At 47.7% G+C, this 27,501-nt stretch overlaps 2 protein-coding genes across 3 annotated transcripts in view; one reads left to right on the top strand and one right to left on the bottom strand.

Annotated features, from left to right (window-relative positions):
- LOC142025194 (scavenger receptor cysteine-rich domain-containing protein DMBT1-like) overlaps positions 1-27,501 on the top strand; it is a 903,096-nt gene that overhangs the window by 12,095 nt on the left and 863,500 nt on the right. The gene's annotated exons all lie outside the window — the stretch shown is intronic.
- LOC142025236 (uncharacterized) lies at positions 6,130-21,872 on the bottom strand. Of its 2 annotated transcripts, XM_075017858.1 has the most exons (7): positions 21,770-21,871; positions 17,252-17,290; positions 15,353-15,646; positions 15,161-15,217; positions 12,652-12,735; positions 11,496-11,520; positions 6,130-11,182 (listed from the first exon to the last, which is right to left on the bottom strand). In XM_075017858.1, the coding sequence occupies exons 1-7, from the start codon at positions 21,831-21,833 to the stop codon at positions 11,146-11,148; spliced, it is 600 nt and encodes a 199-aa protein (XP_074873959.1). In that variant the 5' UTR covers positions 21,834-21,871; the 3' UTR covers positions 6,130-11,145. The 2 variants fall into 2 exon arrangements, with proteins under 2 accessions (XP_074873959.1, XP_074873958.1); XM_075017857.1 differs by having other exon boundaries at positions 15,161-15,646; positions 21,770-21,872.

Raw genomic sequence — 27,501 nt, forward strand, 5'->3', positions numbered from 1 at the left:
TCTAATTCCTTAATATGTCCATGGCTTGGAAACTTCAGTGCAGGAATGAATACAACATGAAAAAAAGATGTTCAGTGCAGGAAAGCTGAGAAATCAGATACTAAGGAGCCAGATTGAGTTTTCATTTACTAAAGTGTAAATTTGGTATTACTGCGATGCAATCACTGGGCAGACTCTGAGTTTTACATTGGGGGAACAGATCAGAATCTATCTCTCACCCTATAGCGGACTCCAGATTTGCCCCAGGGTAACAGAGATTAAAGTTCAACTCTGACCCCATTGCAGGTGGTGTGGTGATTCCAGATTTTACACGTGGGCATTGACAGGAGATTCTGACCCTGACCACATTGCAGCAAGATGTGACTCCAGATTTACCCCAGGGGAGCTAAACTCAGAAGGTCAGAAATTCCTGGCAGTGTAATTATCCAGCCAATTCTAACCCACAGTGAAGGGACTCAGAACAAGCAGGATCACCTCATGAGCAGGGCAAAGAGTTAACAATCCTCCTTGTGATTCTTTGTTCACAATGAGCAATTCAACACCCTTGACCAGGCAGGCACCTCACACCGCTGAACTGGCACTGTGAATTGGCAGACATTAGTGAATGAGCTTGAACACTCTGCTATAGATCCAGGCAATGTGGTAGGGGCAGAGGCAAAGTGTCCACTTGTGACAAACTGGGGAATCTGCCTTTATAATCTATGAATTCTGTGGCAGATCAGTTCTCTGTCTAGATCTTTATGAAGCTGTAAACTTGGTTCTAATGATGCAGGCTTTGCTCTTCTCTGTAGTCCTTTGCCTCCATGTTGGGCTGAGATTCCAAGGCTGGTGGCAAAAGATTAACACAACAGTGTCTTTGAAGAGGGTCTACAACCTGACGCATGAGAAAAGGTTCAAAAAACTGGGCATGTTTAATGGGGGGGATGGGAGTGGGGGAACTGATAAGTCTGCAAATAAGTTAAGGGCTGTTATAAAGAAGATGGTGATTCTCCATATCTACTGGAGGCTGGGCAAGAAGCAATCAGCTTAACTTGCTGCAAAGGAGGTTTGGGTTAGATATAAGGAAAAGCTTTAAGCTATAAGGATAGTTAAGCACTGGAACAGGGGTTCCAAAGGAACTTGTGAAATCCTGTGTTATTTCCAGCCCCACATTTCTATAATCCTATAAGAAGTAGGGCAGAATGTAACCTGACAAAGAGGGCAGAATTTATTAAAAAGGCATGGTCAGCCAAGGGAGAAGAACACAATCTAGGGAAGGAAGCTCCATGATGGTGAAGCCTCTCAAAAGGTAGAAATTTAGTGGGCAGGTCCCTGGCCTATGGTGAGTTGTACCAGCTGAGTGGCTGAGGTATTTGATGACAACCCTAAAAGTTGTGGATTTGAGACTTGTTTGATCTTCCCACTAAAAAGGCCCCCACCAGTTCACCCAGCTATAAAATAGGTATGTGATCCATTGAATTAGAGCAATCAAAGATGGTCAGCTGTGATATTGGCTGCATTACTCCTTTGTGTGCCATGGGCTGTGAAACTCACATGTCATAACTACATCAGCCTGATCAGCTAATGCTTCAGGGAACTTTGACTTTGTCTGACTCTCTGAGTCCTGATGGCACCAAGGGAAGGGTGAGTTAGCTGGGGCTTGGTGGTCAGGAGATGTATTGTGTTCTATATTATCTGTGCTCCCATGTGCTTTACTTGTTAGGTTTAAAAGCGCCAGAGTGCCAGTACCCTATGCAAACTGTCTGTAGGTACACCAATACCACCAAAACCTTTGGGCTCAGGGGCTCATGCTATAGTTCCAAAATATAGCTGCAGTTGCATTTGAGGCTGGAGGCAGTGCTCTGAGACCCACCCTCCTACTAGGCTTCAGAGCCTGAGCTACAGCCCAAGCTGGAATGTTTACAAGGCTATTTTTAGTACCATAGCGTGAGCCCTGCAAGTCTGTTGTCCTGTGCTCTGCCCTGGATGTTTGCACAGTAGACACACCCTCAGTTGTGTTCTCTTCTGCTTTACAATTACTGAGAGAGTTCACAAGTGACTAGACGGCTCTCACTTCTAAGTGGACTTTGCAGTGGTGTGCAAAGTGAGAGGGGTGTCTGAAGGGTCAGCACTGAGACCCAGGGCCAGGCATGTGGACAGTTCTCGGGAGGGGATTCTGGATAGGGTTCTGCACCCCAAGAATTTACCTGGCAACCCCAGGACTACCCCAGTGTCTGGACTTCTTCAGACTCCAGAGGCTTGAAACACCTGAGATCCAGGTGCCTGGATCACCTCCCAGCAGTCTAGTGAGCCATTGAGTGGGGGTACTCAGCTCAGATACATGCAACTAGTAACACCAGTAACACTGAGTTTAAGCAGAACATTTCCTTTAGAGTCAACAGAGCTGCATTTGGTTACTTCAGTTCTACGGTATTCACCAATGCAATGCACAAACCTCTTTTAATCCCTCTTTCCTGTGCTGTCTCCTAGTGCTGTACCTTGGAAGTCAGACTATGCTTATCTCAATCCTTCCCTTCCTACAGGAGTTATTGCTTCAGCGGCCACAGCCTCCTGCCTCCTTCCCCCCGAATCCTACCGGGATCCAAAGAGAGCTGTCTGTTCACAAAGGGAAGGTACAGCTTTCGTGGGAGCGTGGGGCTGCTGGTGTACAACTCGGATGCCTTCACCTTAGCCATCATGTTCTCCAATCCCTTTGACTACAATCTCTACTCTGTAGAGTTTGGCATCGAGATCTCCCCAGGCAAAGATCACCTAGGCAACTTGGAGGAAGTCTATGAAAGGATGTACAATTATACGCCCACCAACAGCTGCACAACATTCAAGAAAGCCAAGCTAGGCCAATGCCAGGAAGCACTTGTGGTTACCGCAGGGCATATCCGGGTTGTGGCCACCATGTCCAATGCTGCCAAAGCAGTCATTAAAGTGCTCGTGGAGGAGAAAGGTAGCCCACCTCCATACTCAAAGAACCTAACTTACTGCAAGACACACCCTTAGAATAAGAGCTGCTGCTACCACTGACCTCCAGCCAGAGGCATGAAATGATTCCACATGGGCCTCAGCTAGCAGAAGAAATAACCCACTACTCCACAGACAACAGTTAGTGCAGGAGCCTGCATAGGGACAGAACTGGCCCCCGCTTATCACAGCTCTCGGAAAGAGCATATGTATCTCACACACATACTGGGCGTCCCATGTAGTGGCACTTACGCCACTTACAGAGAGTGAGGATGAGGGAATGTCTTCTCTACATGGAAGATCAAGACGGTCAGGATTGATCTTTTGGGGTTCAGTTTCACACACCTAAGAGGGATGCACAAAATTGAGCTATTGGGTCAGAAGTCGATCCCTGAATTCCTTAATATGGCAAGGAGTGAGGGAGGTCAATGGGAGAATTTCTCCCATTGACCTCCCTCTGTGAGGATGGCCAGGTGAGTTGATTGTAGATAAGTTGATTCTAACCATGCAAGTGCCATAGCTAGAATTGCAGATCTACTATTCAGCTTTAATGTCTAGTGTAGAGCTGGTCTAAGCCTCCCCTCCAGCCTTAGCTGAGAGCTGGCCAGGTTTTAGTTCAACCTGTAAAGGCTCATGTACTAAGATCTAAAGGTCCTGGTTCAAGTCTACTTGCTGGCAGTTATACATCAACATCATGAGAAGTTGCTACATTTTGAGGTCAGAGGAACCATTGTGATCCTTGTGCCTCTGTGTCTCTTCCCAAATAATTCCCTTTAAACTAGAGTGTCTAATAAACTAAAGTCTCAAAGACAATAATATTGTGACCTTTCCTTTGAATTGGTGCCACGTTGTTCACATTGTGTTAACCAAGGTGGGAAAGTGATTTTTTTAACACAGGCGTAAATAATGTCTAGTTCTTCCCTCATCTACTGTCTTCACAGAATGATGTAAACCCATGGCAGTCAGTGGATGACTCTGAATTTACCTCAGGTTTATTCCCAAGGAACTGAGATCTGACTGTGACCCAGTAGGGAATCAATGACATTTTCATTCCTGGTTCTATTTATTTTAGACGAAGGAAAAAACTACAAAGAATAAATGTAAAATCCCCATGTGAGAAAGGCCTCAAAGAGTGGCTCAGTGTCACACCCTCCGTCTGCTTGAGTTACCCATTCTCTGGGTTAGTGATGTCCGCCAGCACTGCTTTGCAGTTAGATGGCTAAAGAAATGGGAAATGGAACAGGGAATGACATGTCTTCTGATTACACAGCAAAGTTCAACACAGACATTAATTAGAATTTAAAAACCTGATAGCAATGAAGGGAGGTCACCAGTTCCAAGCTCCTGTGGCTTTGTAGAGTAGCAGGGGCAGAGCTGCAGAGAGAGATGCTTTGGCAAGTGGTCTATTCTGCTCTTAGGAGCAGCAGATAGAGACTTACAAAGGAGTAGCAGCAACCTCCATATCATGGTTTTATTTAAGAACCAATTGTCAAAATACTGTAAAATCTCTCTCTATGTTCAGATTGCTTTGAAAATTGCCGCGTCAGTTTAGAGTTCAGATTAAAGTTTGAGGTACAAATGTGGTGTTCTTTGGGCAAAGGGCTTCTGAGACACGGTCCCTGAAACCAGCATTTTTAAAAAGTTGTTGGTTATCATAGCCCTACACCCTCAGAGCTAGGGGAGATGTCATGGGCAGTACCCCATAAAGCTCACATCACAGGACAGCCCCTACGGTGCTCTAGTGTCTGGCGCTGAGATCCAATTTGAAAACCTAATTATTCAAAACATATTAAACTTTCTTTCTGGTGCCATAAAGTAGCCTCCACGTGGATCCAAGACATAAATACTAGTGCAGATCAAGGCTGTAGTAAAAGTTCTATATCGATGTAAAATTTCAAAGTGCTGTACAACTGATTGGGGGAGTCAGATTGGCTTGCAAGTTGGCATGGCAAAGCAGCAGCTGGAGCAGATCCTGTGGCATTAATCTGGGCTCATTTGGTCTACAGATTCCCAAGAAACAGGCTCCCCCAAATGACCTTTTAATTTCTACAGCGTTCAACAATTGACATGCGTAGGGCACTTGCGTTGAAATCAGGTATGCCATGGCAGGGCCTGGGGTGGGATTTGTGGTACAAATCTGGGGACATGGGTTGAGTTTTTTGAGAGTCAGCCCCTCTCCACATGGGCTGCTTTTACATTTTTCTGATTTCCATAATTATTTTTTATACAGAGCAGCTCCGAGTCTCATGAATCTGCTGTCACTGGAATGGCTGAGTGCAGTTGTTCAAAAGCAATGAGATCTGGTTCAGAAACCCAACCCCTTCAGAGTTATTACACTCCAAATCCTTTATCACCTGGCTTTACAGACTGCCAGCTTTTGGTGACAAAACTTGGTAGTGTTGATTAGCCTCAAGAGTGAGATAAAGGCCCCTATGGCTCTAGAGAAACCAGCCCTCCCTCGGTATGATGGTGCAGAAATGGGGACAATGTGTAGCACAGTGCAGCATTAGGAGATCATGCAATGAAAGACCCTGCTGTGACATTTAGGCCAGACAAGATGGACCTCTGGCTGCTGAGGGCTCCCTAGCTCTAAATTCACCACAGGCTTTAGAGCAAGGTGGTTGCCTTGGTGCCCAAGCCTTCAGGGCCCATGCTTCACATGAGCTGGGCGCCACTGTCAGCATGCCACCTTGGGCCCCCTGTCCTGGGGAGGCCCCAGTGTCAGCATGCTGCTTTGGGCCCCATAAACTCTGGCCAGGCGTGACCACAGGGGATTGTGTTCTCAGCCTCAGTGCTGCAGTGAGAACCTGTTTTATTCTAATGTTTTCTCCAAACTTTGCCCTAAGTAAAGAAGAACAGACGAGTGCCCCCTGCCCCCATCAGCTGTTGGAGAATAATCCAAGATGCCAGCCTGCAGCCTGTGTCTGCCTCTTGTTTTATTTCCATTCTAGGCTCTATGGTGGGAGCAAGGACGATCTCTCTTCCGTGTTTGTATAGTGCCTAGGACAGTGGGGCCTTGGCCTCTCGTTGCGCCAGAAATAGAAATAAATCATCTTTAGCCAATCTGTGTATGCACTGATACTACTTCTGTGTGCGAAGACTGCACAGCCACAGGATAATGAGTATCCCTGTCTTGGTGAACACCGGGCCCCCCACCCTCTCTTTCTGCAGGGAGGCCAGGGTAGAAGCCACAACCTCCTAGTCTGGAAGCACAAGGAGAGAGAGTGCCTGCAGCCAGCAAGGCACAGGGAAGGAGAGATTTTGCCTTCTCTGGGCTGACCATGAAAGCCGGACATGTGCTTTGCCAGTGCCATTCAGCCTTCCCTGCACTGTGCAGCCCTAGATGAAGCTATCTATCTACCTACCTATTATATCAGTTGTGACATCGTCAGACCAGAGAGCTAATTTGCAAGGGGAAAGAGGCAGCTCTAAAAAGCAGAAATGGCCCTGGCTAATCAGGTAGGCAGAGTGGGAGCAGCAGGGGAAGAGACTGCTATAAATCAGGGCCAGCTGATCCTCCTTGAGGCTGTCACAGGCCTTTTAAAAAGCCTCCCCCACCCTCCCAGTCGGGGGAGCGTGAGCAGAGCAAGAGTGAAGCTAAGAACACCAGCAACAGCAAGGGAGACCATATGCTCCCACAGGGAGTGTTTGGGGCTCATTGGTAGCTCCAGGGCTTAGCTAGAGCCTGGGGAGGACTGGTTATTCAGGCTGTAGCTCAGGCTCTGAAGCCTGGTAGAAGGGTGGGTCTCAGAGCACCTGCTCCAGCCTCAAATGCAACTGAAGCTTATGCAGCTATATTTTGGAACCATAGCGCCTACTTGATGCCCTGTGAGCCAAGAGACTGAAGCCTGAATTCAAGGCAAGGGCAACAGGGCTCCATATTGTGGCAAAGAGAGGGAGGGGCATCCAGTAAAAATGATCACAGAGCAATGGAGGGGACAGAGATGAACAGACAGGCCAGTCCTGGCATCATGCAAAGCAGTATTGGACAGCACTTAAAGGACTGCCAAGTTAGTGCAAAGTAGAGATACACGCACTTAGACATTAAGGACTGTTCCATGCCTGATGCAACCACCTAGAGTGTGCAGAGGTCCTGGACCTCTTCGGATGCTGTAGATAGCCAAAGGTGCAACAATGCTTTCCTAAAAACAATGCATAAAGAGGTGCATGAAGTCATCTCTAAGGAAGTGGCAGAAAAAAGTTGCAGTTTGGATGCTGTGCAGTAGTGCAACAAAAACAAAAAGCTTGACAGCTTCTGCTCTCAGGCAGTATCTCTGTAACACAGGACTTCTGATGGGGAGTCTGTTACCTAGGTAGCATTATGTGTCATAATTCACAACAGTTAACAGCATTGATGTAGCCTCTTTACAGCCTGAGCAACTCAAAGATCAGTCTCTGGCTAAATCCTTAAGATGATCTGGCTGTATATATAGTAAATGTCCATCACATCCCATCCTATCACCCCTCCAAAGTTTTTGGTAACCACCTGATTACTGGCTGTGTGGCCTTCTTTGGTAAACATGATTTGTTATTTGTTGATCTTCCATCCTAATAATATACCTGTACCAAAAGAGCCACCAAAACTGAACCAGAGTTGATAGAGGCAGTTGGAGGCTTCAGCTATGACTAACCTCTTGGTTAATGAGTGGCTCAAAGGCTTGATGTAGTTTGCCACAGTTAGTCCCAGTGGGCTGCTGGCACTTTATTTACCTGAGTAGCCACAGATACATCTGCTTGCAAGTTCCTGTTGGGCATGAATCGCTGTTTCTGGCCAACAGGAAGAGAAGAGAAATTGCTTCCCAGATCCAGAGGTGGAAAACGTATCCAAAAAGTCACTTGAGTAAAAGTACAGCTGCTAGTGGTAGGTGGGGAATGTACTTAAGTACATCACCACCGTCCCTTTGAAAAACTACTCGAGTAAACACATGCATCTCAATTGTACTCAAGTATCCAAAAGTGAAAGCACCTGCATGTTTATGCAAGCAACTTTTTGGCTACTTTCCCTTCTTCTGCCCAGATCTGGCAGTTCCTTTAAATGAGCTGATTTCACAGCAGCAGTTTGTGTTATTTTTGTGCTATTTGGAGCCAGTCCTGAAATGGAAACTACAGTGAATTAAGCCCACTAGCACGTGCTGGACTGGGGTTTCACTTTAACTTTGTCATACTCTCCCTTTCACTGGGCCTTTGTGGGAGGAACTGAGAGCAGACGTAGACCCATCACTTTTAGTGCAATGCATGGGGAAAGAAACTAACGTTCCCTCCCTGTCTCCTCTGCAAATGAATTGGACCCTAGTGGTAAAGGAGGGGGAATAGACAATTCAGAACTGGGGTGCAAAGTGCTAGGGATGGCTGCTCTGCTGGGGGAACATGTCTGGAGTCAATCACAGCTAAGACTTGCAGACTTCACTGCTGGGATAACTCTGGGCAGCTAGTGCACTTGCTCTTCCAAACTCAGTCACTGCTGCTTCCCCAGTCTATTTACACCTGGGTCACAACAGACTCATATGACTAAAAGGGACCGTGAGAGGTCATCTACTCCTGTCCCATGCGCTCCCGGCAGGACCATTTAGACCTTATGTGATGGGGTGGTCTAAGCCCTGATGTCTTCTGCAGGAGGCCAGAGGCCTTGGCACACCCCATCCCAGTGCGGGGAGCAGAAAAGAGCACCTCCAGTCAGGATAGAGATGCTGTCTCTGCAGCAGCCAGTCAGGATCCAGCAAGCTGATCTAGAAGAAGCTGCTGGGCTAGACCCTGGCAGTTTGTCAAAGGAGCTTGACCCAGGCAGGTCCCTTCAAGGGGCTGTCAGCCTTGTGGGCCACTGGGCAAAATGGGGGAAGGGCCTGGTTTCTCACTCCCAGAAGGGGCCTTCAGTGTCACCCGGCACACACCACAGCTCCAGTGGTGATTTAAAGTGCCCAGGGCTCTGGGTGCCAGGTGGCTGGGAGGCCCAGGTGCTTTTGCATTGCCAGAACCTAAGACAAACAGCTCCCTTTGTTCCCTGCTATTGGTGGGCCTGGGTCCACTGCGACCCCCGGAACCTTTCGCACAGACTAGCTCTTTGAGGTGGAGTCTTATCCTTTGAATTCAGGCTCATACAGCCCTGAGCACTGTGAGGCCCTGCTCGCTCCTAAATTGTACATGGTGTGGCCAGGACCATTGTTTATATTGAATATGTATTTATGGCTGGAAACATTCTCCTGTATTAACTCTCATTTCTCTTCCGTAATACGAGTTCACTCCATTTCCTTTATCTCTCAGGCATCATTAGCACTCCTGCAGTCATGTCAAGCTTTTTATTGTTGAAAAGATTCTGTGAAGCAGATAAAAAAACAGAGTCCACAGCTCAGCTTTCAGACAACAGGGTGGGTTTAATTTTTAACCTTATCAGATCCCACGTTGTTGGCCTTCTATCCTCTTCCTCTCCCTCCTTGTCCCCAAGTGGGGAGTGAACATGGAAGATCAAGGGGCTGTCTTTTGCTGATTATCACATCTCCAGCCCCACAGAACTGGCAAAGGCAAATAACTTGATTCACCGGCAGCCTTCAGTGAGTGACTAGGAATGGTAGCCTCTAGAGAAGATGCTCGCTTGTGTTACATTGAAATGTGCTGAAATGTAAGGAGGCCCAAAAATTCATTTCCTAAAACCAAACTTGACAATAGGTAAGCAAGACCTGGTAAAATAAGAATGAAATGAAGTTAAGGCAGGTCTATGCTACACCTGAAAGTCGATGCTAGATACGCAATTCCAGCTAAGATAATTGTGTGGCTGGAATCAACATATCTGGTTGACTTATCTGGCCATCCTCCCTCACAGAGGGAGGCTGATGGGAGAAACCCTCTAATTGACCTCCCTTATTCTTTGTGATAATCAGGAGTACCAAGGTCGACTATTGAACCCTGATAGTTTGATTTTGCACGTCCTCATGAAGCATGCTAAATCGAACCTCAGAAGATTGACGCTGATTGAGTTGATCTTCTGGTAAGTATAGCTGTACTCTCCAACAACTCAGAGACAAGCTAGATATAAGCTAGGATGTCATCTCAGATTATGATGTGAGCAGTTTCAGAGAAAATAATACTAGTTTGAAAAATGCTAGCTATATTGATAGTTATTGGCACAGAGTTTACTCAGCAGTTGGTTAACGTGCTGCTTGATGTTGAATGCTCAGTTAGAAAGCAGAAAATATTTAATTATGGGGAAAAAAGTGGATTCAATGCTAATGAAGTCAGCGGTGTCATTGGAAGTGACTATACAAAGGGTAGCAGAGTGATTTTAGGTAGGCATTCTCCCCACCATCAAGGTTCCTTCAGAGAAAGAACAATAAACCCATTTCTCCCATCCAAGGACTAATCACCACGGATGCATCTCAGAACATGTGTGTAAATACAGTAGAAATTTATTGTAATGCCTGTTTGCTTTAACTGTGTTTTTTCACAGTCTGCAGCTGAATTAAATTGGCTGTAGCTGCCCTGCAGGCTTCTGCCTTAAAGAGGTCTATTTGGTTATGCTGCTTCTCTTTAAAGTAGAACACATAGGACAAAGGCTACCGACTGGCATTGGCAAAGGGGGGTTAGAGGCTGCGTCCCTACTCACGGCAGACTCAGTTCTGATCTTGGCTGCAGTAACTCCATTTACTTCAATGGAGTTACTCCTGATTTTCCCCAAATCTGGCCAGGGACTCAGCACATGTGTCTGAATTAGGTTCCAGACTAGAACCCAGAACAGGAACATGGCTGTTGTGCTGAACTTAACCCTTTCATAGCTGCTCTTTCAAAAGAATCAGAGCTGTCAGCATGTGCCCATCTCACAAGCTGCAGCTGGGGGCAGCCCTGTGCCATGCAGAAGTCTGCTGCATTGAGGCACAGATCCCTGGCACACAGCTCACTGCTGGGTCTCAGTCTCCCAGCTCTGTAGGGGACACTGCCACAATGACCCCATTGCTTCCAGCCTGTCCCACTGTCTCACCCCCACTGCTTTTGTGGCACATGACATCCTGCATGCAGGAAACAGAAACCCTGGGCCTCAAATGCAGGGCTAACTTCCTGCAAACAGCACCAAGCATGTGGGCTAAGAGGTCTCAGAGAGGTGACACCCTCTTCTCCGCAGGGTCCCCGGCTCCGGGATACTGATTCTGAAGCCTTAGTAAAGTCTCTTTCTTCATGGGACCATCTTCAACAGGATCTTTGGACTCACTGCTCTCCTGTGGCCAGGCAGCTGTTGTGGATCCTGTAGCAAGCAAGAACAAAAGGCATCATTGAGGCTGGGTGTCATGCTGGGTTTATGGAGCACACTTCAGGTTGCGAGTGAGACACTTGGATCCCTCTCCCACAGGGGCAGCTGTTGCTAAGGCTCACACCAAAGGAAATGCAGGGCCATCCCAGCAGCCATTCAGGGCATTTACCATGTAGGAGCCCTACCATTCCCCAGGGGAAATTCCAGTGCAGCTGAGAGCTCGTCCTCCCGGCTGAGTGCCGCACGTCACACAGTGAGGAAGTGCCCAGAACTACAGTGACCTGGTTAAGGAATGATTCCTTCCTACCTTTGACATCTCTGTTTCGTCACAACTGAAACAAAAAGGAAGAAAAATGTTATTGGAAAAGCATCCCCTGCTCCATGCCAGGCCCAGAGTGGGGCCCAGCCTTCCTTGGGCGGGGGGGATTTTCAAACCTGCCTAAGGGATTCAGACACCCAGTTGCCAAACAATTGGCTCCAAATCCCTTGGGCAGCTTTGAAATGTTCTGTGTAGCTTCCCCTCTGTCCATAATGGCCCAAACACTGTCACCATGACCCTCAAATAGCCTCGCTGGAGTCAAATGGGCTTTGTGCTCAGACAGCAGAGCAGTGAGGGGGATTTAATGCTGTTCTCACACAGCTGTCTGGATAGCCTGGGGGTGAGGCCAACAGCCCAAGACTTGAGAACTCAATTTTCATGGTCCTTCCTCTGCTACTAGCTTCCTGGGTGACCTTGTGCCCATCACTTAGGCTCTTTGGGCATGTCTGCACTGTACTAAAAAGGCTGAGGTTGGCTCTGGCTCATAAGTCTGTAAAAAGCAATGTAGATGCTCAAGCTCTGAGATCCCAGAAAGGGTCTCACTGCATCCACTTGGCTAACTTTGGTCCCACAAGCCTGAGTCAGCGAAGCCAGGCTCTGTGACTTGGTTCAGCAAGTGTTTTATTCCAGTATGAAGGTGTACTTTATGCCTCAGTTTCCCCTTCTGTAGGAACAACTGCCCTGCCCTGTCCAGTTGCTGGGAGAATGTCTTACAACAGAGAATTGCTCAGATACTGTGGTGATAAGGTCCAGATAAACCAGAGATCTGGGGCCAGACAGAATCCCCAGCTCCTTTAGCCTGGTCTCCTGCAGATCACAAGCTACCAGCAACTGAAATGAGACCAACCAGCACAGCCGAAGGATCACACAGCTGTAGCAGAATTTGGTGGTTGTGTTTTTTTGTTTTTTTTTTAAAATAATTTTGGCAGATCATACTTTTAAGCCTACGTCTGCGGAGGGCTGTGATTTTGCAAAGCACTTATGGGATATCAGAGCAGGTGTTCCTTGGAGAATCCCCAGAATTTGTGCTCTTAAATTCCTTAGCTCTTCCAGACCACTCCAAAGCAGCATTCTGTCTCTCCCTGGCTGGCTGACATGTTCACCCACGGCCTCAGCAATTCAGATCTATGCCACTAGTCCTTACCCAGCTTCACCAGAAGATAACTCGCTGGAAGCAGAACCAGGAAGGAAAGAGCTGTGAGGAGGCACACCTGTCCAAGATCCAATCCTGGGGAAAAGAGATCACAGTGAGGCACAGGGCAGGCTTTGTGTTGTTTCCAGCTGACATTTACATTTTGGTTTTGGAAAAATCAACACATTTTGACATTCAGATTCTTACTCTTTTTCCAATTTTTTGTTGGCCCTTGGGGCTTTCACCCGCTTTCCCCTTTTTTCCCGTGTTTTCCTTTTTCCTTTTGCTACTCAATCATTTCCCTGAAGTGGGGGAAGTTTTAAAGACCAACAGAGCAGGGGGGAAAAAAAAGTGGGTTTGCAACATCAAAAAAATTTATTTTGGAAAAAAATTAAAATTCGGAGGCATTTTGCTGCAGATGAACCGTGGTGGGGTGTGGGTGATGGGTTCTCATTGACTAAGGAGGGGAGATGGAAAGGGAAAGAGCCTGAAAGTGGAGCTCCCTATGGGTGGGCTGGGGCTGGGGTCTGACCAGAATGCTATACGTGTTTGCCTTCCTCAGTGCTCTGTAGGTTGGGTGCCAGCTGACCAAGGAACCTGACTGTTCTGATGACGCTGCTTGAGCATCCCTGTGGCTGCTCTGTGGGGGCTTTTATCCCTGCAGAGGACACAAGTCCCTGACCAGGAGTCTGTGTGAGCTGGACTGACTCGTCAGAGCTCATGGGGCGATGTAGGAGTGTTGTAGCCCAGCAGGTTCAGCTGCAGGAGGCATTGAGGCCACATGGCCAACGCTGAAGGATGTGTGAGACCCTCTCAGGGCCTGGCACATCGAAGGGTTTCCTCCAAAAGACCGTTCCAGAGCTGGTGCACTGCACCGCACCTTGGATCCATGACAGGACTGTTCTCTGGGCCAGGCTTGGAGCCACCTGGAGCTGGCCTGGGTCCAGCTGCTGCCATGCCAGGTGCATGCTTTGAACACAGAGGCTGCGTCTACACGTGCACGCTACTTCGAAGTAGCGGCAGTAACTTCGAAATAGCGCCCGTCACGTCTACACGTGTTGGGCGCTATTTCGAAGTTGAAATCGACGTTAGGCGGCGAGACGTCGAAGTCGCTAACCCCATGAGCGGATGGGAATAGCGCCCTACTTCGACGTTCAACATCGAAGTAGGGACGTGTAGACGATCCGCGTCCCGCAACATCGAAATAGCGGGGTCCTCCATGGCGGCCATCAGCTGGGGGGTTGAGAGATACTCTCTCTCCAGCCCTTGCGGGGCTCTGTGGTCACCGTGGGCAGCAGCCCTTAGCCCAGGGCTTCTGGCTGCTGCTGCTGCAGCTGGGGGTCCGTGCTGCATATACAGGGTCTGCAACTAGTTGTTGGCTCTGTGTATCTTGCACTGTTTAATGAAAGTGTGTCTGGGAGGGGCCCTTTAAGGGAACGGCTTGCTGTTGAGTCCGCCCCATGACCCTGTCTGCAGCTGTGCCTGGCTCCCTTATTTCGATGTGTGCTACTTTGCCGTGTAGACGTTCCCTCGCTGTGCCTATTTCGATGTTGGGCTGAGCAACGTCGAAGTTGAACATCGACGTTGCCAGCCCTGGAGGACGTGTAGACGTTATTCGTCGAAATAGCCTATTTCGATGTCGCAACATCGAAATAAGCTATTTCGAAGTTGGGTGCACGTGTAGACGTAGCCAGAGACATCTAGAGCGTAGACCATCTGCTGTGCCCTGGGCAAGGCTGGGCCCTTCCTCTCCCCTTCCCAGCACTGCCTCTTCCTGGAGTCTCTCAAGTTTATATATCCTACCAAGAACACCTCGTGCCTTTGTTCTCCTGCTGGAGATTTCCACTCCCTTCTCTTCCCTAGCTCCCCATAGGGAAGCTGGAGCAAGCATCACCTTAGCGTACCTATTGACGGGTCAGGAGGGTGACCTACACTCAGTCCCTCATCTAGTGTGTAGGTGGCACTGAATTTTCCACAAGCCTGGAGTCAACTGAGCACGGAGCCATCACATGGCTCAGATGTGTTCATAGGAGACACTTTGCAGTGTCAACCAGAATTCACAAATTGCAATGACTGGACGCCATTCCCTCCTCCGCTATTGTCACTCTCTGACCTGGAGGTGTTGAGACTGGCAGAGCATCCCTCTCCCAAAACGGACCTGGCTGGAAGGGGAGAGGGGGCTTGGGCTAGACAGATGCCGCCCCTTCAAAAGCATTATATCCTGTGTGCCCTGTCCCTTGTGCCAGCCCTGGGAGAGGCTGTCAGCTGCAAGCTTCAGGGAGAGAGACAGATGGGAGAAGTCTTCCACAGCCTGGCCACTCTGCCCCTACATGCTCCCTGCTATGGGGCAGGTTGAATGGGGACTACTCAGGGACAGGCCTACAACCGGATATCTGCTTCCAGCTCTGAACATGGGAGACGTCTCATAAGCTCTGACCTAAAGCTCACTAGACTCAATGGAAAGGTTCTGTCCAGCGTCCATGGGCTGTGAATCAGGCCCCTAGCAAATATAATCACTTACTTCTACATGGTGGGATTGAGTCCGTAATGTTGCTGCTGCTGCTGCCACTGGGAGGACCTGTCCAGGCAATAACAAACACTGGTGAGATCACAATGGTACCATCCTTCCCTGGCCACCCAGCAGAGAGATGCTCTTCAGAGCCTGGCCCCAGCCAGCTGCAGCCTCTCCCAGGGCACGGTGGTCCCAGCTCACCTGTGACACTGAGATGCCAGGGGATGCTGAGGCTTGAAGTCTTGCCCTGGTGCAGGTGGTCTATGCGCTCAAACCTGCAGGAATAATGCCCTGCACTCTGCCCAGAGAGGTTAAAAGTTAGCGTGGCTAAGAACTGGCCTTGGCTGGCTGACTGAGTTGCGAGTACCGCCCCATCCTTGCAGAAGAAAATGGTGGAAGCAGGAGTCGCAGAGAGAATGAAACACTGGGCAAGGGCCACCTCCCCCTGCCGGGCTGAGGAGACGTTCATGAGCAGCACAGGTGGGGAGAGATCACCTGCAATGACAGAGACATGGGCTTTGGACTTGGAGCCGTGAGGCCAGGGTGAGTCATTCCTCTTTAGTCTACCGTGGGAGGTGCTGAAGAGAGCAGGGCCCCCTGGGTCAGGCTATGGCCTGATGGACACCTGGGTCTCGTCAAGGGGCTGAGAAAGCTCCACTTGGAAGCAGTGACAGACAGCAGGTTGGGCTTTCGTGGAAGACCCCAACTCACAGGACACCTCCAACTATGCCCCCCAAGTCCTCACCCACATCCCCCCCAATGGTGCAGCTCAGTCTTGACCGGCAGCCCCTCGCAACAATGCCCTTCTCTTCTGACCCACAGCCCCCCTCCCCAAACCCCTCACTCCTGACCCACAGTGCCCCTCCCAAACAATACCCCTTACTCCTGACCTACAGCCCTCTTCAAAACAATGCCCCTCACTGCTGTCCCACAACCCCCTCCCAAACAATGCTCCTCACTCCAATTCACCCCACCCCTGACAGTGCTGCCTTCTTGATGTGAAGCTTCAAACCCCCAACAATGTACTTCTTGGTAGCCAGGGCTTAATCCCAAAGGCAGAGAGATTTAAAGATAGCCCAAAAGAGGCTGGGAGGTCTGAGAATGACCCAACCAGAGGGCTGTGCTGTACAAGTCCCCAGGAGAAACAAAAAAACTGGGAAGGGAAAATTGAGTGAGGGGAAACTGAGGCAGGTCACTCCTGCAGTACAATAAATGTACTGAGGGTGCTCTGTGGCAGCTATATCCTGTGATGGGTATGATCTCCTGATAGGAGACAGAGAGGCTGGAGCACTTGCAATTGGTGGAACAGCTCCATGTGTTTGGATCCTGGAACGAATGCTCCAAAACTTTCATCAGAACTAAAACAGACAAAAATATGGGGACGAAAGGGTTCCCTTTTTCATGACTCTCCTCCCATTTCTCCACCAACTCTGGAGTTGGCTGGTGTGTTTTGATTAGAAAAGAAAACCAGCAGGAAATGAAGGAACAAATGTTGCGCAGTTTTGCTCTTGTTGTGAAATTGTCTGTGGTCATTAATTGTTAGCAGAAGTAGGCCCAGTTCATTTGGGGAACTAACGTAAACATGGAAGAACACAGAAGAGGGAAACCCAGAAAGCCAGTTACAGAATGACGCAGTGTCTGCTCCCAGTTGTGCGTCAGCGTTCCCCTTCTCCGATGTCTCTGAAATACATTGGGCCAGCCTCTCCCCTGGCTCACTTGTTTCATTAAGTGTTTATTGCCCAGCACTGCGACCAGCCTTTTCTGAGCCATGAATAAGGTATTCAGCGCAGCAGGAATCATGGGTAATCACACACCTTTATGCAGTTCCATGTCCCAGCACTTAAACCACTTCACAGAGGAAGAATGAGTATCTGCTACAACTTAAGCTGAGGGCTGGCTGGCTTTAGCTCAAAGTGTAGAGACACCTGTATGGAGCCCTAGAGATCCCAGATTTGAGTCTGGGGATAGGCAGTTACAAGGGGGGCTCATCAGGGATTTGAACCCAGGATCTCTGGGTAGTTACAAACACAGGACTCACTGTTGTTGTTAGCTGGGGGGCTTTAAACCCTTTTCATTTTCTGCCTTCTCTTCCACACTCACCTGAGGAGCTGCAGAACCCTTTGCTTGCAACCACAGCACCTGGACCAAACAGCAAAAGAGGAAGTGAAGAGAGAGTTTTTAAAACAGAAAGATTAACTCAATCTAGACAAAGGTCTCTGGGAGGAATGTATGGCCACTTAACAGGGCCAAAGCTTTAAAACCAAGAGATCAACAGAATCCAGAGAGAAGAAGCAAAGCTTGTTTGTAGGAACTTGTACAGTTGGCAAAAAATTTGGAAATCTGAGATTTTTTCAAGCAGTCAGCATTAACTTTGGAGGTGATTGGCGAAATCAGCAATTTGGGGATTTTTTTTCAGCATTATTTCCTTTCTAGTTGGTAATTCATTATGTCAGCATGAGAAGTACTTCATACAATACTGATTAGAAATTGGAAGGAATTGCACAAACATTTAATCATTTTTTCCCAATTTTGGTTTTGAATTTTAAAATTACTTTGTAAATTCAAACCTGCTCGTGGTTAATTAATATTTCTAAAACACAGGCTAATACAAAGTATACAATCACTGCACCTGAGGCAGCGCTCACCATGAGGACTGAGCAAAAGATGAATACTTTGGTACGTCGGCAGTTCTGAAAAAATAGCTTGGGTCAAACGAAAAATGAAATTATTTGAAAGTTTTGGCAAATAAAAATACTGAAAATAATTGTTTCATGTCAAAGAAAAATAGTTTATTTTATGTTTTTGGTTCATTTGAAAACTTAAAAGAAATTGCAAAACAAAAAAATTCATTTTGAAAAATGGAAACGTCCTTTCAAAAATGTGAAAAGGAAATTTTTTAAAATGTTTATTTTTAACTTTTCAAACTGAAATAATTTGGCAAAATTGACACAATTTGGGAAATGTTTTGAGGTCACTGAATTTACAATTTTTACCCCCAAAAAAGTTGGTGGAAACATTTCACTCTCCATGGATACAATTAAGAAGAGACAACGGGGAACTTCATGATGTGGCTATTGATAAGAAGGAATTAATGTCTCCGGTGGACTTTAAGACTGATCCAAAGGCCATAGGAAGAAGAATATGTGACTTAGCTTATGTCTACAGTGTAATAATGGGAGTGGGGCTGGCTGTGGTCAATGGAAACAGGTTCACGCGGCTCTGGCTATGGGGTTAGTAAATGGCAATATAGACCTTTGGGCTTGGAATCTGAAACCCATGAGTGCGGAGGGTCCCGGAGCTCAGGTTCAAGTCAGAGCCTGAAAATCTGCCCTGCAATTTTATAGCCCTGGGAGCCCAAGTCAGCTGACTTTCACCGGCTGTAGCTGTGCAGTGGGTCTTTTATGCAGTGGAGCCAACTGCCTCTGTGGGCCGCTGTTATTTAGCATCGGAGGGGTAGCCGTGTTAGTCAGGATCTGTAACAGCAACGAAGGGTCCTGTGGCACCTTATAGACTAACAGAAAAGTTTTGAGCATGAGCTTTCGTGAGCACAGACTCACTTCATCAGATGTGAGTCTGTGCTCAGGAAAGCTCATGCTCAAAACTTTTCTGTTAGTCTATAAGGTGCCACAGGACCCTTTGTTGCTGTTATTTAGCTGTAATTTATGCCTAAATGGATTGATCTGATGAAGTGGGTCTGACCCGTGAGAGCTCATCGCCGAATAAATCATTTGGTTAGGCTTTAAAGTGCTACTTTTCTGCTGTTTTGTTTTCCAACGAGCCCAGTCAGCGGTGGAAATGTTGGGAATGTGGTAGACAATATTGGCCTCCTGTGGCCCAGCACATTCTCTCATTTGGCACCTGTCTGATCCAAGGGTGCCAGATTAGAGATGTCCAGTCTGTTCATTTTATTGTATTAATCGTTCAACCGGTTCATTTCATTGCACTCTAATTCTTTGAACATGGGCACTCCTTTGGTAAAGTACACTTCTCAGTTAACCACAGTATTGAATTAACTGTCACCTCCACCCTGCTGGCTAACACAGTTTTTACTGTACAAGCTCCTCCCTGCAGTGATCCTATGCAAAACATGGAGCAAGGACCTTGGTAGCACTGTCCAACATTCCCACCGCCCCGTGATATTCTGGGTTATTGCTGCCCAGCCAGCACTGAAAATCCTGCAACGAGCCATTCGGCCAACCTAAACCCTGCCCTTTCTGAGCGTCTGAGACTTGACAACATTGGTAGTGTCGTTCCATTGCAGAAATTTTTTAATGTCGTGTGATGGATACTTGCAGATTACACTGTGCACAGACATGGTGTTGTCTGTACTGCAGAGCAGGGGATTGTTGAAGATCTGTCCTGTAGATTAAATCTTCTCTTTGCCCCTACTCTGCTCTGGAAAGTTTTGCCAGGAATTTATGTCCAGTTCCTCACCCCTCCTGCTCCATGTGGTCCCAGTGACCAATCCCCATGCCCTGCTCTCCCCTATGTGTAAGGATCACTCTCCCCAAGCCAAGGTTTCCCTGGCCCAGGCAAGTCATACACCTGCTTCTCCCCCTGCTCCTCATTGCCTGAAGACACCTCCCCCAGCCCACCCGCAGGGAGCTCTCCACAAACTCACAGAGCCTCCACAGCAGGATCATGGGGGAAGCCAGGGATTCTGCAGCAATGTCTGGTTCTCAGGGAAGAACCAATTGCAGCCCTGTCCTTCAAGTTCCCACCTTCTCACCAAGCGATGGGGAGCAGAGGAATCAGATGGGCTGTGGGCTCTTGCCATGTGCCTGGGAGCAGCCCTGATGTGTGCATTTGGCCTGGGGAAGTTCCCCCATTGAGATGAGATTGAAAACACCTCACACCCCTTCTTTTGTGGGGTTTTGGTCAGGTGTTGTTTTGTCTGGGAGCATCAGAAATGTGGGTTCCCCCATCACCACCCCCTTAGGTGTGCCAGGATATCTTTCAGCTACCTCATTTGCATTGCCTTATTTTCAAAGGTTGCTGTGTGTGATGTAAGGGATGGCTACTACCTTTTTCCAGACATCCCAGATGTTCAGTTATCTAAATTACCTATAACAGGTTGAACCCAATGTTGGCAAGCAGCCAGGTGAGCCAGTGGGAAGAGAGAGTGGGAGTTTTGAACTGAAGCAGTGATCTGCTGTGGCAGTCTTTTGTGCAAACAAAGGTGAGATGGGAGTGACGGATTAAACCAAGAACTAGGCATGGAATTTTTCTGTAATAGCCATACACTGAGAGGAATCTCAGAACAGCAGAGATGTGAGCAGAACGGGGATGTTTAGTCAGACACAATTTTTTTTTTTCAATTTTGAGTTGCTTTCTGGGACTTCTCAGGCTGGCTTTATGTATCCCCCTGTGCACTAACTTTTAAACCGTATCCTCAGGAAGGAATGCACTGTGCTTTAAACTACTTTTTTCAGTTGCTCTGCAACACCTAGCAACCAAGTACACTTGCTAAGTATATCGTGTTTGTTTTGTTAATTGCATCCCCTTCTGTAAACTATGATCTGGTTCCTGTGTCTTAGAAGGCAGGGTGCTCTGTGTGCACATACCTGTGACGGAAAGGTCGGCTGTTAAGAAATTGCTCTTTGTTTGCAAGGTCTCTCCTGAGGGAGGGTTAAGAACTTGGGGTTACAATACAGAGGTATGCGTGTTACAGAAAAGGAATTATCGCACTGTTTTGGAATGAGGAACATCTGAGCTGGCTTTTATATTCAAATTCGGCATATTAACACATGGTTTAAATCGTGATGGGAACTTTCTGAGTCACTATAGGGGCTCGTCTGCATACTTGGCTCAATCTAATTCTTCATCTTCCCCCCCACCCCTCCACTCTCTGATTTGCTCACCTTGATTATCTTTTTCTGATTTGTCCTCCTTGCTTACTGTTTTTGGTTCTCTGTGTCTTAAATATTGAGTCTGTTCTGGTCTGGCTATGGTCTGAAGAAGTGGGTCTGTCCCACGAAAGCTCACCTAATAAATCATTTTGCTAGTCTTTAAAGTGCTGCTTGACTGCTTTTTGTTTTGATAGAGATATCCCAGGTGTGTCTTCCTGGGTGGTGGGCAGCATCTCTCCTCAGGTCAGGGAATCTCTGACCTTATGGAGATTTTTTAAGATGATGTCTTTCGTGGCACCTTCGGTACTCGAGGCTCACCTGGCTCTGCACCCCCTTGCCCCACTCCCCCCTTCTGCTGCTCCTATTGGCCACAGTTCCAGCCCATGGAGAACAGGGAAAGCCTCCTATGAGCTGTTTCCTACACTTCTGTTCCCTCAATGGCAGGGAGCTGCTTCTTCCCCTACATGAGCCAGGGCCAACACCAGAGGAAGTCCACAGCGGTGCTCCGGCATCCACACTCTAACCCATTAGACTCAACTCCCCACTGGGGATAGAACACAGGAGTCCTGGCTCCCAGCCCTCACTCCTTGAGCCTCTTAGGCCACATCCCTCTCAGGGCCAGGGATTGAACCCAGCAGTCCTGCCTTCCAGGGAAATGCTACACTCAGTTTGCAAAGGGATCTGGAGTAAAAGGCACTAGAGCAGCTTGTTCTTTACAGGATTCTCTAAATCCCTCTGCAGCCAAACACCAGGAGAAAAGGGCACTCACCCCCAAGCCAGCCCAGCAGGGTTAGCAGCGCTGTGTTCTGGACCATCCAGGCCATGCCAACCATCTCCGGAGCTGGGCTGTGAGCGGTGTGACCCCACAATGAGGAGAGCTCGGTGAGAAAGGGGAAGTGAGTGACTGGCCTGAGGTTTATCCAGCCCCTGGGTTTTGCTTTGCAGTTTGGTTTCCGGCATGAGAGGCCACAGTCCAGACCACAGGCAGATGAGGGGGTGAGAGAAGGTGATTGTACAAAGCCCAGGGGAGGGCTCTTTAATTCCCCGGACAGAGACAGACCAAGATCCCACAGCTAGAAGCTGCAACTAGCAAGATGAGCACTAGAGAAAAGGTGCAACTGTTTAGCAGGGAGGGCAGTGACCCATCAGAGTGACTGACCCAGCAATGTGCTGGATTCACCATCATCTGGGGTCCTTGCGTCCTGCCCTGGTGTTTCTTATAACACTTCCTCTAGCTCAGACGGAAATGACCTAGTTAGTGGATGAAGTTCTCTGGCCTGGCCTCAGCAGGTCACAATGGTCCTTTCTGGGTTTAATATCTCTGAATCCATGAACTCTGCCCGGGTACAAGATCGTGCCCCTAAATCCCCTATTTTCAGTTCGGTTTTATCGCTGAGAAGGCTGTGAAAATGCAGCCTGAGTGTAATCTCAATGCCGCGTTGTCTGCCTGAGTCTGCAGAATCCTGCCACAATAGCTCTGAGGGGAGGGAACTGCCCCTTTTGTCTCAGTCACTGAAGATGGCACTTTTCCAAGACGCAAAGGAATTCACCGTTTTGCTGCTGCTGGGTTCACAATGTGCTGTTTACTCCTCTTCCCGCCATGGGGACCTGCCTGGCCCTTTCCCCACCAGGGGAGTTCATTGGGCTCCATGCTGTTTCATGGAGTTCAGCTTCTGGGATCAGGCCGCCAGAACCAGGGCTGGAGTTAGACTCGGGTGGGGTCCAATACAGAAACTAATGACTGGGCCCCCCCGCCCCCGCCACTGTCTCCTGAAACCAAAGCCCAAGTAAGGCTGGAAGCCTGAGTTGCCTGGTATTCCCACTTCCCTTTCCGCTGCTCCGGATGTTTCTCCCCCCTGGGACTAATGCACTCCTCAGCTTGGAAACTGCTCCTCTGGTGTGATTTATTGCCCTTTGTAATGATTAAATTATTGAAATATTCCTGTTATATTTACAAGCGGTGACTCTGCAGTTAGGTTATACCTTAGAGTCACAGAGATGCATGGGGCATGGGGCCCAGGCTGTTGCCCTGTTATGGCTCTTCCCTACCGCTGGCTCTGTTCAGAGTGTGGCTGTTCATTGTAATTGGTGTCTTTGTGTGTGTGTGTGTGTGTTTGATTCGGGCTGGAGGGTTTCCATCCAGCTCTGACAGAGTGCCAGGAGCACAGGCTGCTGTGACGTCTCATCTTTGAGCCGTGGCTGCGTTCTGCTGTAATTTCCTGTGCCTCAGCACTGCCCAAACGGCCTATCTGACCAGAACAGAGATAGTGGGAGGGGAACAGGGCCCTCTCAGTCACACTGTGATTTTCTCCTCTGGGAGAAACTGTGCTGGGGACGGTCATGCCTCCGGGTCTGAGCTGTGGCAGTTTGGTGTACAGATCAGTGCTGGCGGCTGAAGCCAGAATCAGGGGTCCAGAGCAGTGCTGGAGCAGTCTTAGAGACAGGACCAGAACAGGCTGAACTCTGGCGGGGGAGAGTACGTAGCCCCGGAGCAATGGAGCGAACTAGAACACTTAATTAGGAGACTGACGTAAGGGCATCGCAGAAACTTGGTGGAATGTGGACAATCAATGGGACACAGTAATATCAGGGTACCAAATCTATCTGCAGGACACAGCAGTTCATGCTGGTGGGGAACTGGCAATATATGTGAAAGAAAGTGTAGAATCAAATAAGGTAAGCGACTCACACGAACCAAACTGTGCCACAGACTCTGCATGGATAGTAATTTCATGCTCTTACAATAAAGATATATAGTACCCAGAGGCACTGAGACCTCATCTGGGGTGAGTAAAGTCTCTGCTCTACAGCCTCCACTGAGAGCCAGCTGGCCTTTGGCTCATGTGGTAAAGTGCAGGGCTTTAGACCCACTACTTACAAGTTCGATTTTTGGGGCTGGCAAACTGGGTCTGTTGGTGTTACAGATAGAACAGTAAATATATATTAAGAACATAACATAAGAACATAAGAATGGCCATACTGGGTCAGACCAAAGGTCCATCAAGCCCAGCATCCCATCTGCCGACGGTGGCCAATGCCAGGTGCCCCAGAGAAGGAGAACAGAAGACAAGTGATTTATCTCCTGCCATCCATCTCCTGCCCTTGTTATGAAGGCTAGGGCACCATACTTTATCCCTGGCTAATAGCCATTTATGGACCTGACCTGCAAAAATTTATCAAGCTCTTTTTTAAACCCTAATAGAGTCCTGGCCTTCACAGCCTCCTCGGGCAAGGAGTTCCACAGGTTGACTGTGCGCTGTGTGAAGAAAAATTTCCTTTTATTAGTTTTGAACCTACTACCCATCAATTTCATTTGGTGTCCCCTAGTTCTTGTATTATGGGAAAAGGTAAATAATTTTTCTATATTCACTTTCTCCACACCATTCATGATTTTATATACCTCTATCATATCGCCCCTCAATCGCCTCTTTTCCAAACTGAAAAGTCCCAGTCTCTCTAGCCTCTCCCCATATGGGACCCTTTCCAAGCCCCTAATCATCTTAGTCGCCCTTTTCTGAACCTTTTCTAATGCCAATATATCTTTTTTGAGGTGAGGAGACCACATCTGCACGCAGTACTCGAGATGTGGGCGTACCATAGTTTTATATAGGGGAAGTATGATATCTTTTGTCTTATTATCGATCCCTTTTTTAATAATTCCTAACATCCTATTTGCCTTACTGACTGCCGCTGCACACTGCGTGGATGTCTTCAGAGAACTATCCACTATAACTCCAAGATCCCTTTCCTGATCTGTCGTAGCTAAATTTGACCCCATCATGTAGTACGTGTAATTTGGGTTATTTTTTCCAACATGCATTACCTTACACTTACCCACATTAAATTTCATTTGCCATTTTGCTGCCCAATCACTCAGTTTGCTGAGATCTCCTTGTAGTTCTTCACAATCCCTTTTGCTTTTGACTGTCCTGAACAACTTGGTGTCATCTGCAAACTTTGCCACCTCACTGCTTACCTCATTTTCTAGATCATTGATGAACAAGTTGAACAGGATCGGTCCCAGGACTGAGCCCTGGGGAACACCACTAGTTACCCCCCTCCATTGTGAAAATTTACCATTTATTCCAACCCTTTGTTTTCTGTCTTTTAACCAATTTCCGATCCATGAAAGGACCTTTCCTCCTATCCCATGACCACCTAATTTACATAAAAGCCTTTGGTGTGGGACCGTGTCAAAGGCTTTCTGGAAATCTAGGTATATTATGTCCACTGGGTGCCCCTTGTCCGCATGTTTATTAACCCCTTCAAAGAATTCTAATAGATTAGACAGACACGACTTCCCTCTGCAGAAACCATGCTGACTTTTGCCCAACAATTCGTGCTCTTCTATGTGCCTTGCAATTTTACTCTTTACTAGTGTTTCTACTAATTTACCTGGTACTGATGTTAAACTTATCGGTCTATAATTGCCAGGATCTCCTCTAGAGCCTTTTTTAAATATTGGTGTTATATTGGCCGTCTTCCAGTCATTTGGTACCAAAGTGGATTTAAAGGATAGGTTACAAACCACTGTTAATAACTCCGCAATTTCACATTTGAGTTCTTTCAGAACCCTTGGGTGAATGCCATCTGGTCCTGGAGACTTGTTACTATTCAGCTTATCAATTAATTCCAAAACCTCCTCTAATGTCATTATATTACCAACCAGCTGACCAGAATGGTGGTAAGTTTTACAATATGACTGCAGAGAAAGGTCGTATCCTTACGTGCTGCCATATGAGGAGAGATTTAGTAAGACAGATTAATCAGAGAGGACTAAGGGGGGATATGATAGAGCTCTACAGAATCATGGCTGGTCTGAGGGGAGAAAGTAAATAATGAAGAGTTATTTACTCCTTCCTACAACACAAGAATTAGAGGCCAACAGATGAAATTAATAGGCAGCAGATTTAAAATAAACAAGATGAAATATTTCCTCACATAATGCACAGTCAACCTGTGGAACTCCTTGCCAAGAGCTGTAAAGGCCAGGACTTTAACAGGGCTCAAAAAAGAACTAGGTAAGTTCATGGAAGGTTGGTCCATCAATGGCCATGAGCAGGGCCAGGCAGGAATGGTGTCCCTAGCCTCTGTTACTCAGGACTGGGAATGAGAGACAGGGAACGGATCACTTGATGATTACCTGTTCTGTTTATTCTCTCTGGGGCACTTGACATTGGTCACTGTCAAATGGGCCTTGGGTGTGACCTAAGATGGTCATTCTTATGTTGTTATAGTCTTATGTTGTTGGACTTGGTCTATACCTGACCTGGGAGTCATCAGGCCAATTCCAGACTCCTGGATTACCCGGGGCCTAGTGCAGGAGTGACTCATCCCCTTCCATCATCCCCTTGCATTTCTTTGCCCACAAAAGCTGATGCTCCAAAATATCTGTTAGTCTATAAGGTGCCACAGGACTTCTTGTTGTTCATCCCCCTCCAGTAGCTGGTAGTAGTAGCAAGCTGTTTTCCTCCCAGGGAACCACCCAGCAGAGGGAGGCAGCCCCATCCACCATGCTCCTGCTGTCACATTCTCCTGTTCCCCCACCCCTTCTCTCTTCTCCTTACGAGGGAAACCACAAGTTGTTGACCATGGTGTTGAGTGAAGAGCAGGGTAAATCCAGCAGCACTGCAGGAACCAGGGCACATATGGGCTTGAAGAAACATGGCTTCATCTTCCTGTAGCTCATGGTCACCCTGCCCCTTCTACCACATACTCTCCTCCTTTGCTGACTTTCCTTCCCTCCCTTCACAGAGGTCGCTGCCCCTCCCTGAAAAGACCCCAAACACCAGGGAACTGCTAGGGACAAGGGAACACCAATCTATTTATCTTAGACTAACACTGCAGAGTGTAATGAAGCCTACAATTCTGCTGCCATTCATTAGCTGTCTTCATCTCAAGCTGCCTGAAAGTTGTCCTTCTGGGTGCCACATGCTTGACACGCCTTGGGGGAACAGTTCACCCATGGAGCTGTCATTATGGCCCCAAAGATGAAATGTCAGGATCTACTGGGCTCAGAGTCCAAGTTATAGGAATTTTGAACTGTCTGGAAAACAGTTTACTCTTCTTTGATTGATTGGGCTCCTTGTTTAAACATTTTTCTTTGCAAAACGGAGCGCCCAGATCTAACTGAAATGTCTCCGGCAGTCATTATAGCTCAGGATAACACAGTTCACCACAACACTCTGCATCCTATTTGGATATTTTACATGCTACATATGAGGCAAATACATTCTGGAGTCATACGATTCTCTCAAATTGTGTGGTGGATCTTTCAGCTTAAAGTCAGTAATGCAGGCACAGGCCTGAAATTGTCCGAAATTGCACATTTGGGTCCAGATCGGGGTTAGGGAGACTCTGAAGTATATTGATAACCTGTGAGAAATCACCTGTCTCCCTCCTTCTCTGTTACAAACACTTCATTAAGAAACACACAGTATTTGTATCGGAGGGGTAGCCGTGTTAGTCAAAACTTTTCTGTTAGTCTATAAGGTGCCATAG

The sequence above is a fragment of the Carettochelys insculpta genome, chromosome 22 (genome assembly GCF_033958435.1).
Source record: "Carettochelys insculpta isolate YL-2023 chromosome 22, ASM3395843v1, whole genome shotgun sequence".
Lineage (NCBI taxonomy): Eukaryota > Metazoa > Chordata > Testudines > Carettochelyidae > Carettochelys > Carettochelys insculpta.

Bases quoted from the DNA above. Each gene is read 5' to 3' on its own strand.
- LOC142025236 (XM_075017857.1), bottom strand. From the start codon at position 21,833: ATGGTTGGCATGGCCTGGATGGTCCAGAACACAGCGCTGCTAACCCTG. The intron at 17,291-21,769 runs GTGAGTGCCCTT...TGTTTGGTCCAG, and splicing joins CCTGCTGGGCTGGCTTGGGG to GTGCTGTGGTTGCAAGCAAA. The intron at 11,521-12,651 runs GTAAGGACTAGT...TTTTTGTTTCAG, and splicing joins TTATCTTCTGGTGAAGCTGG to TTGTGACGAAACAGAGATGT.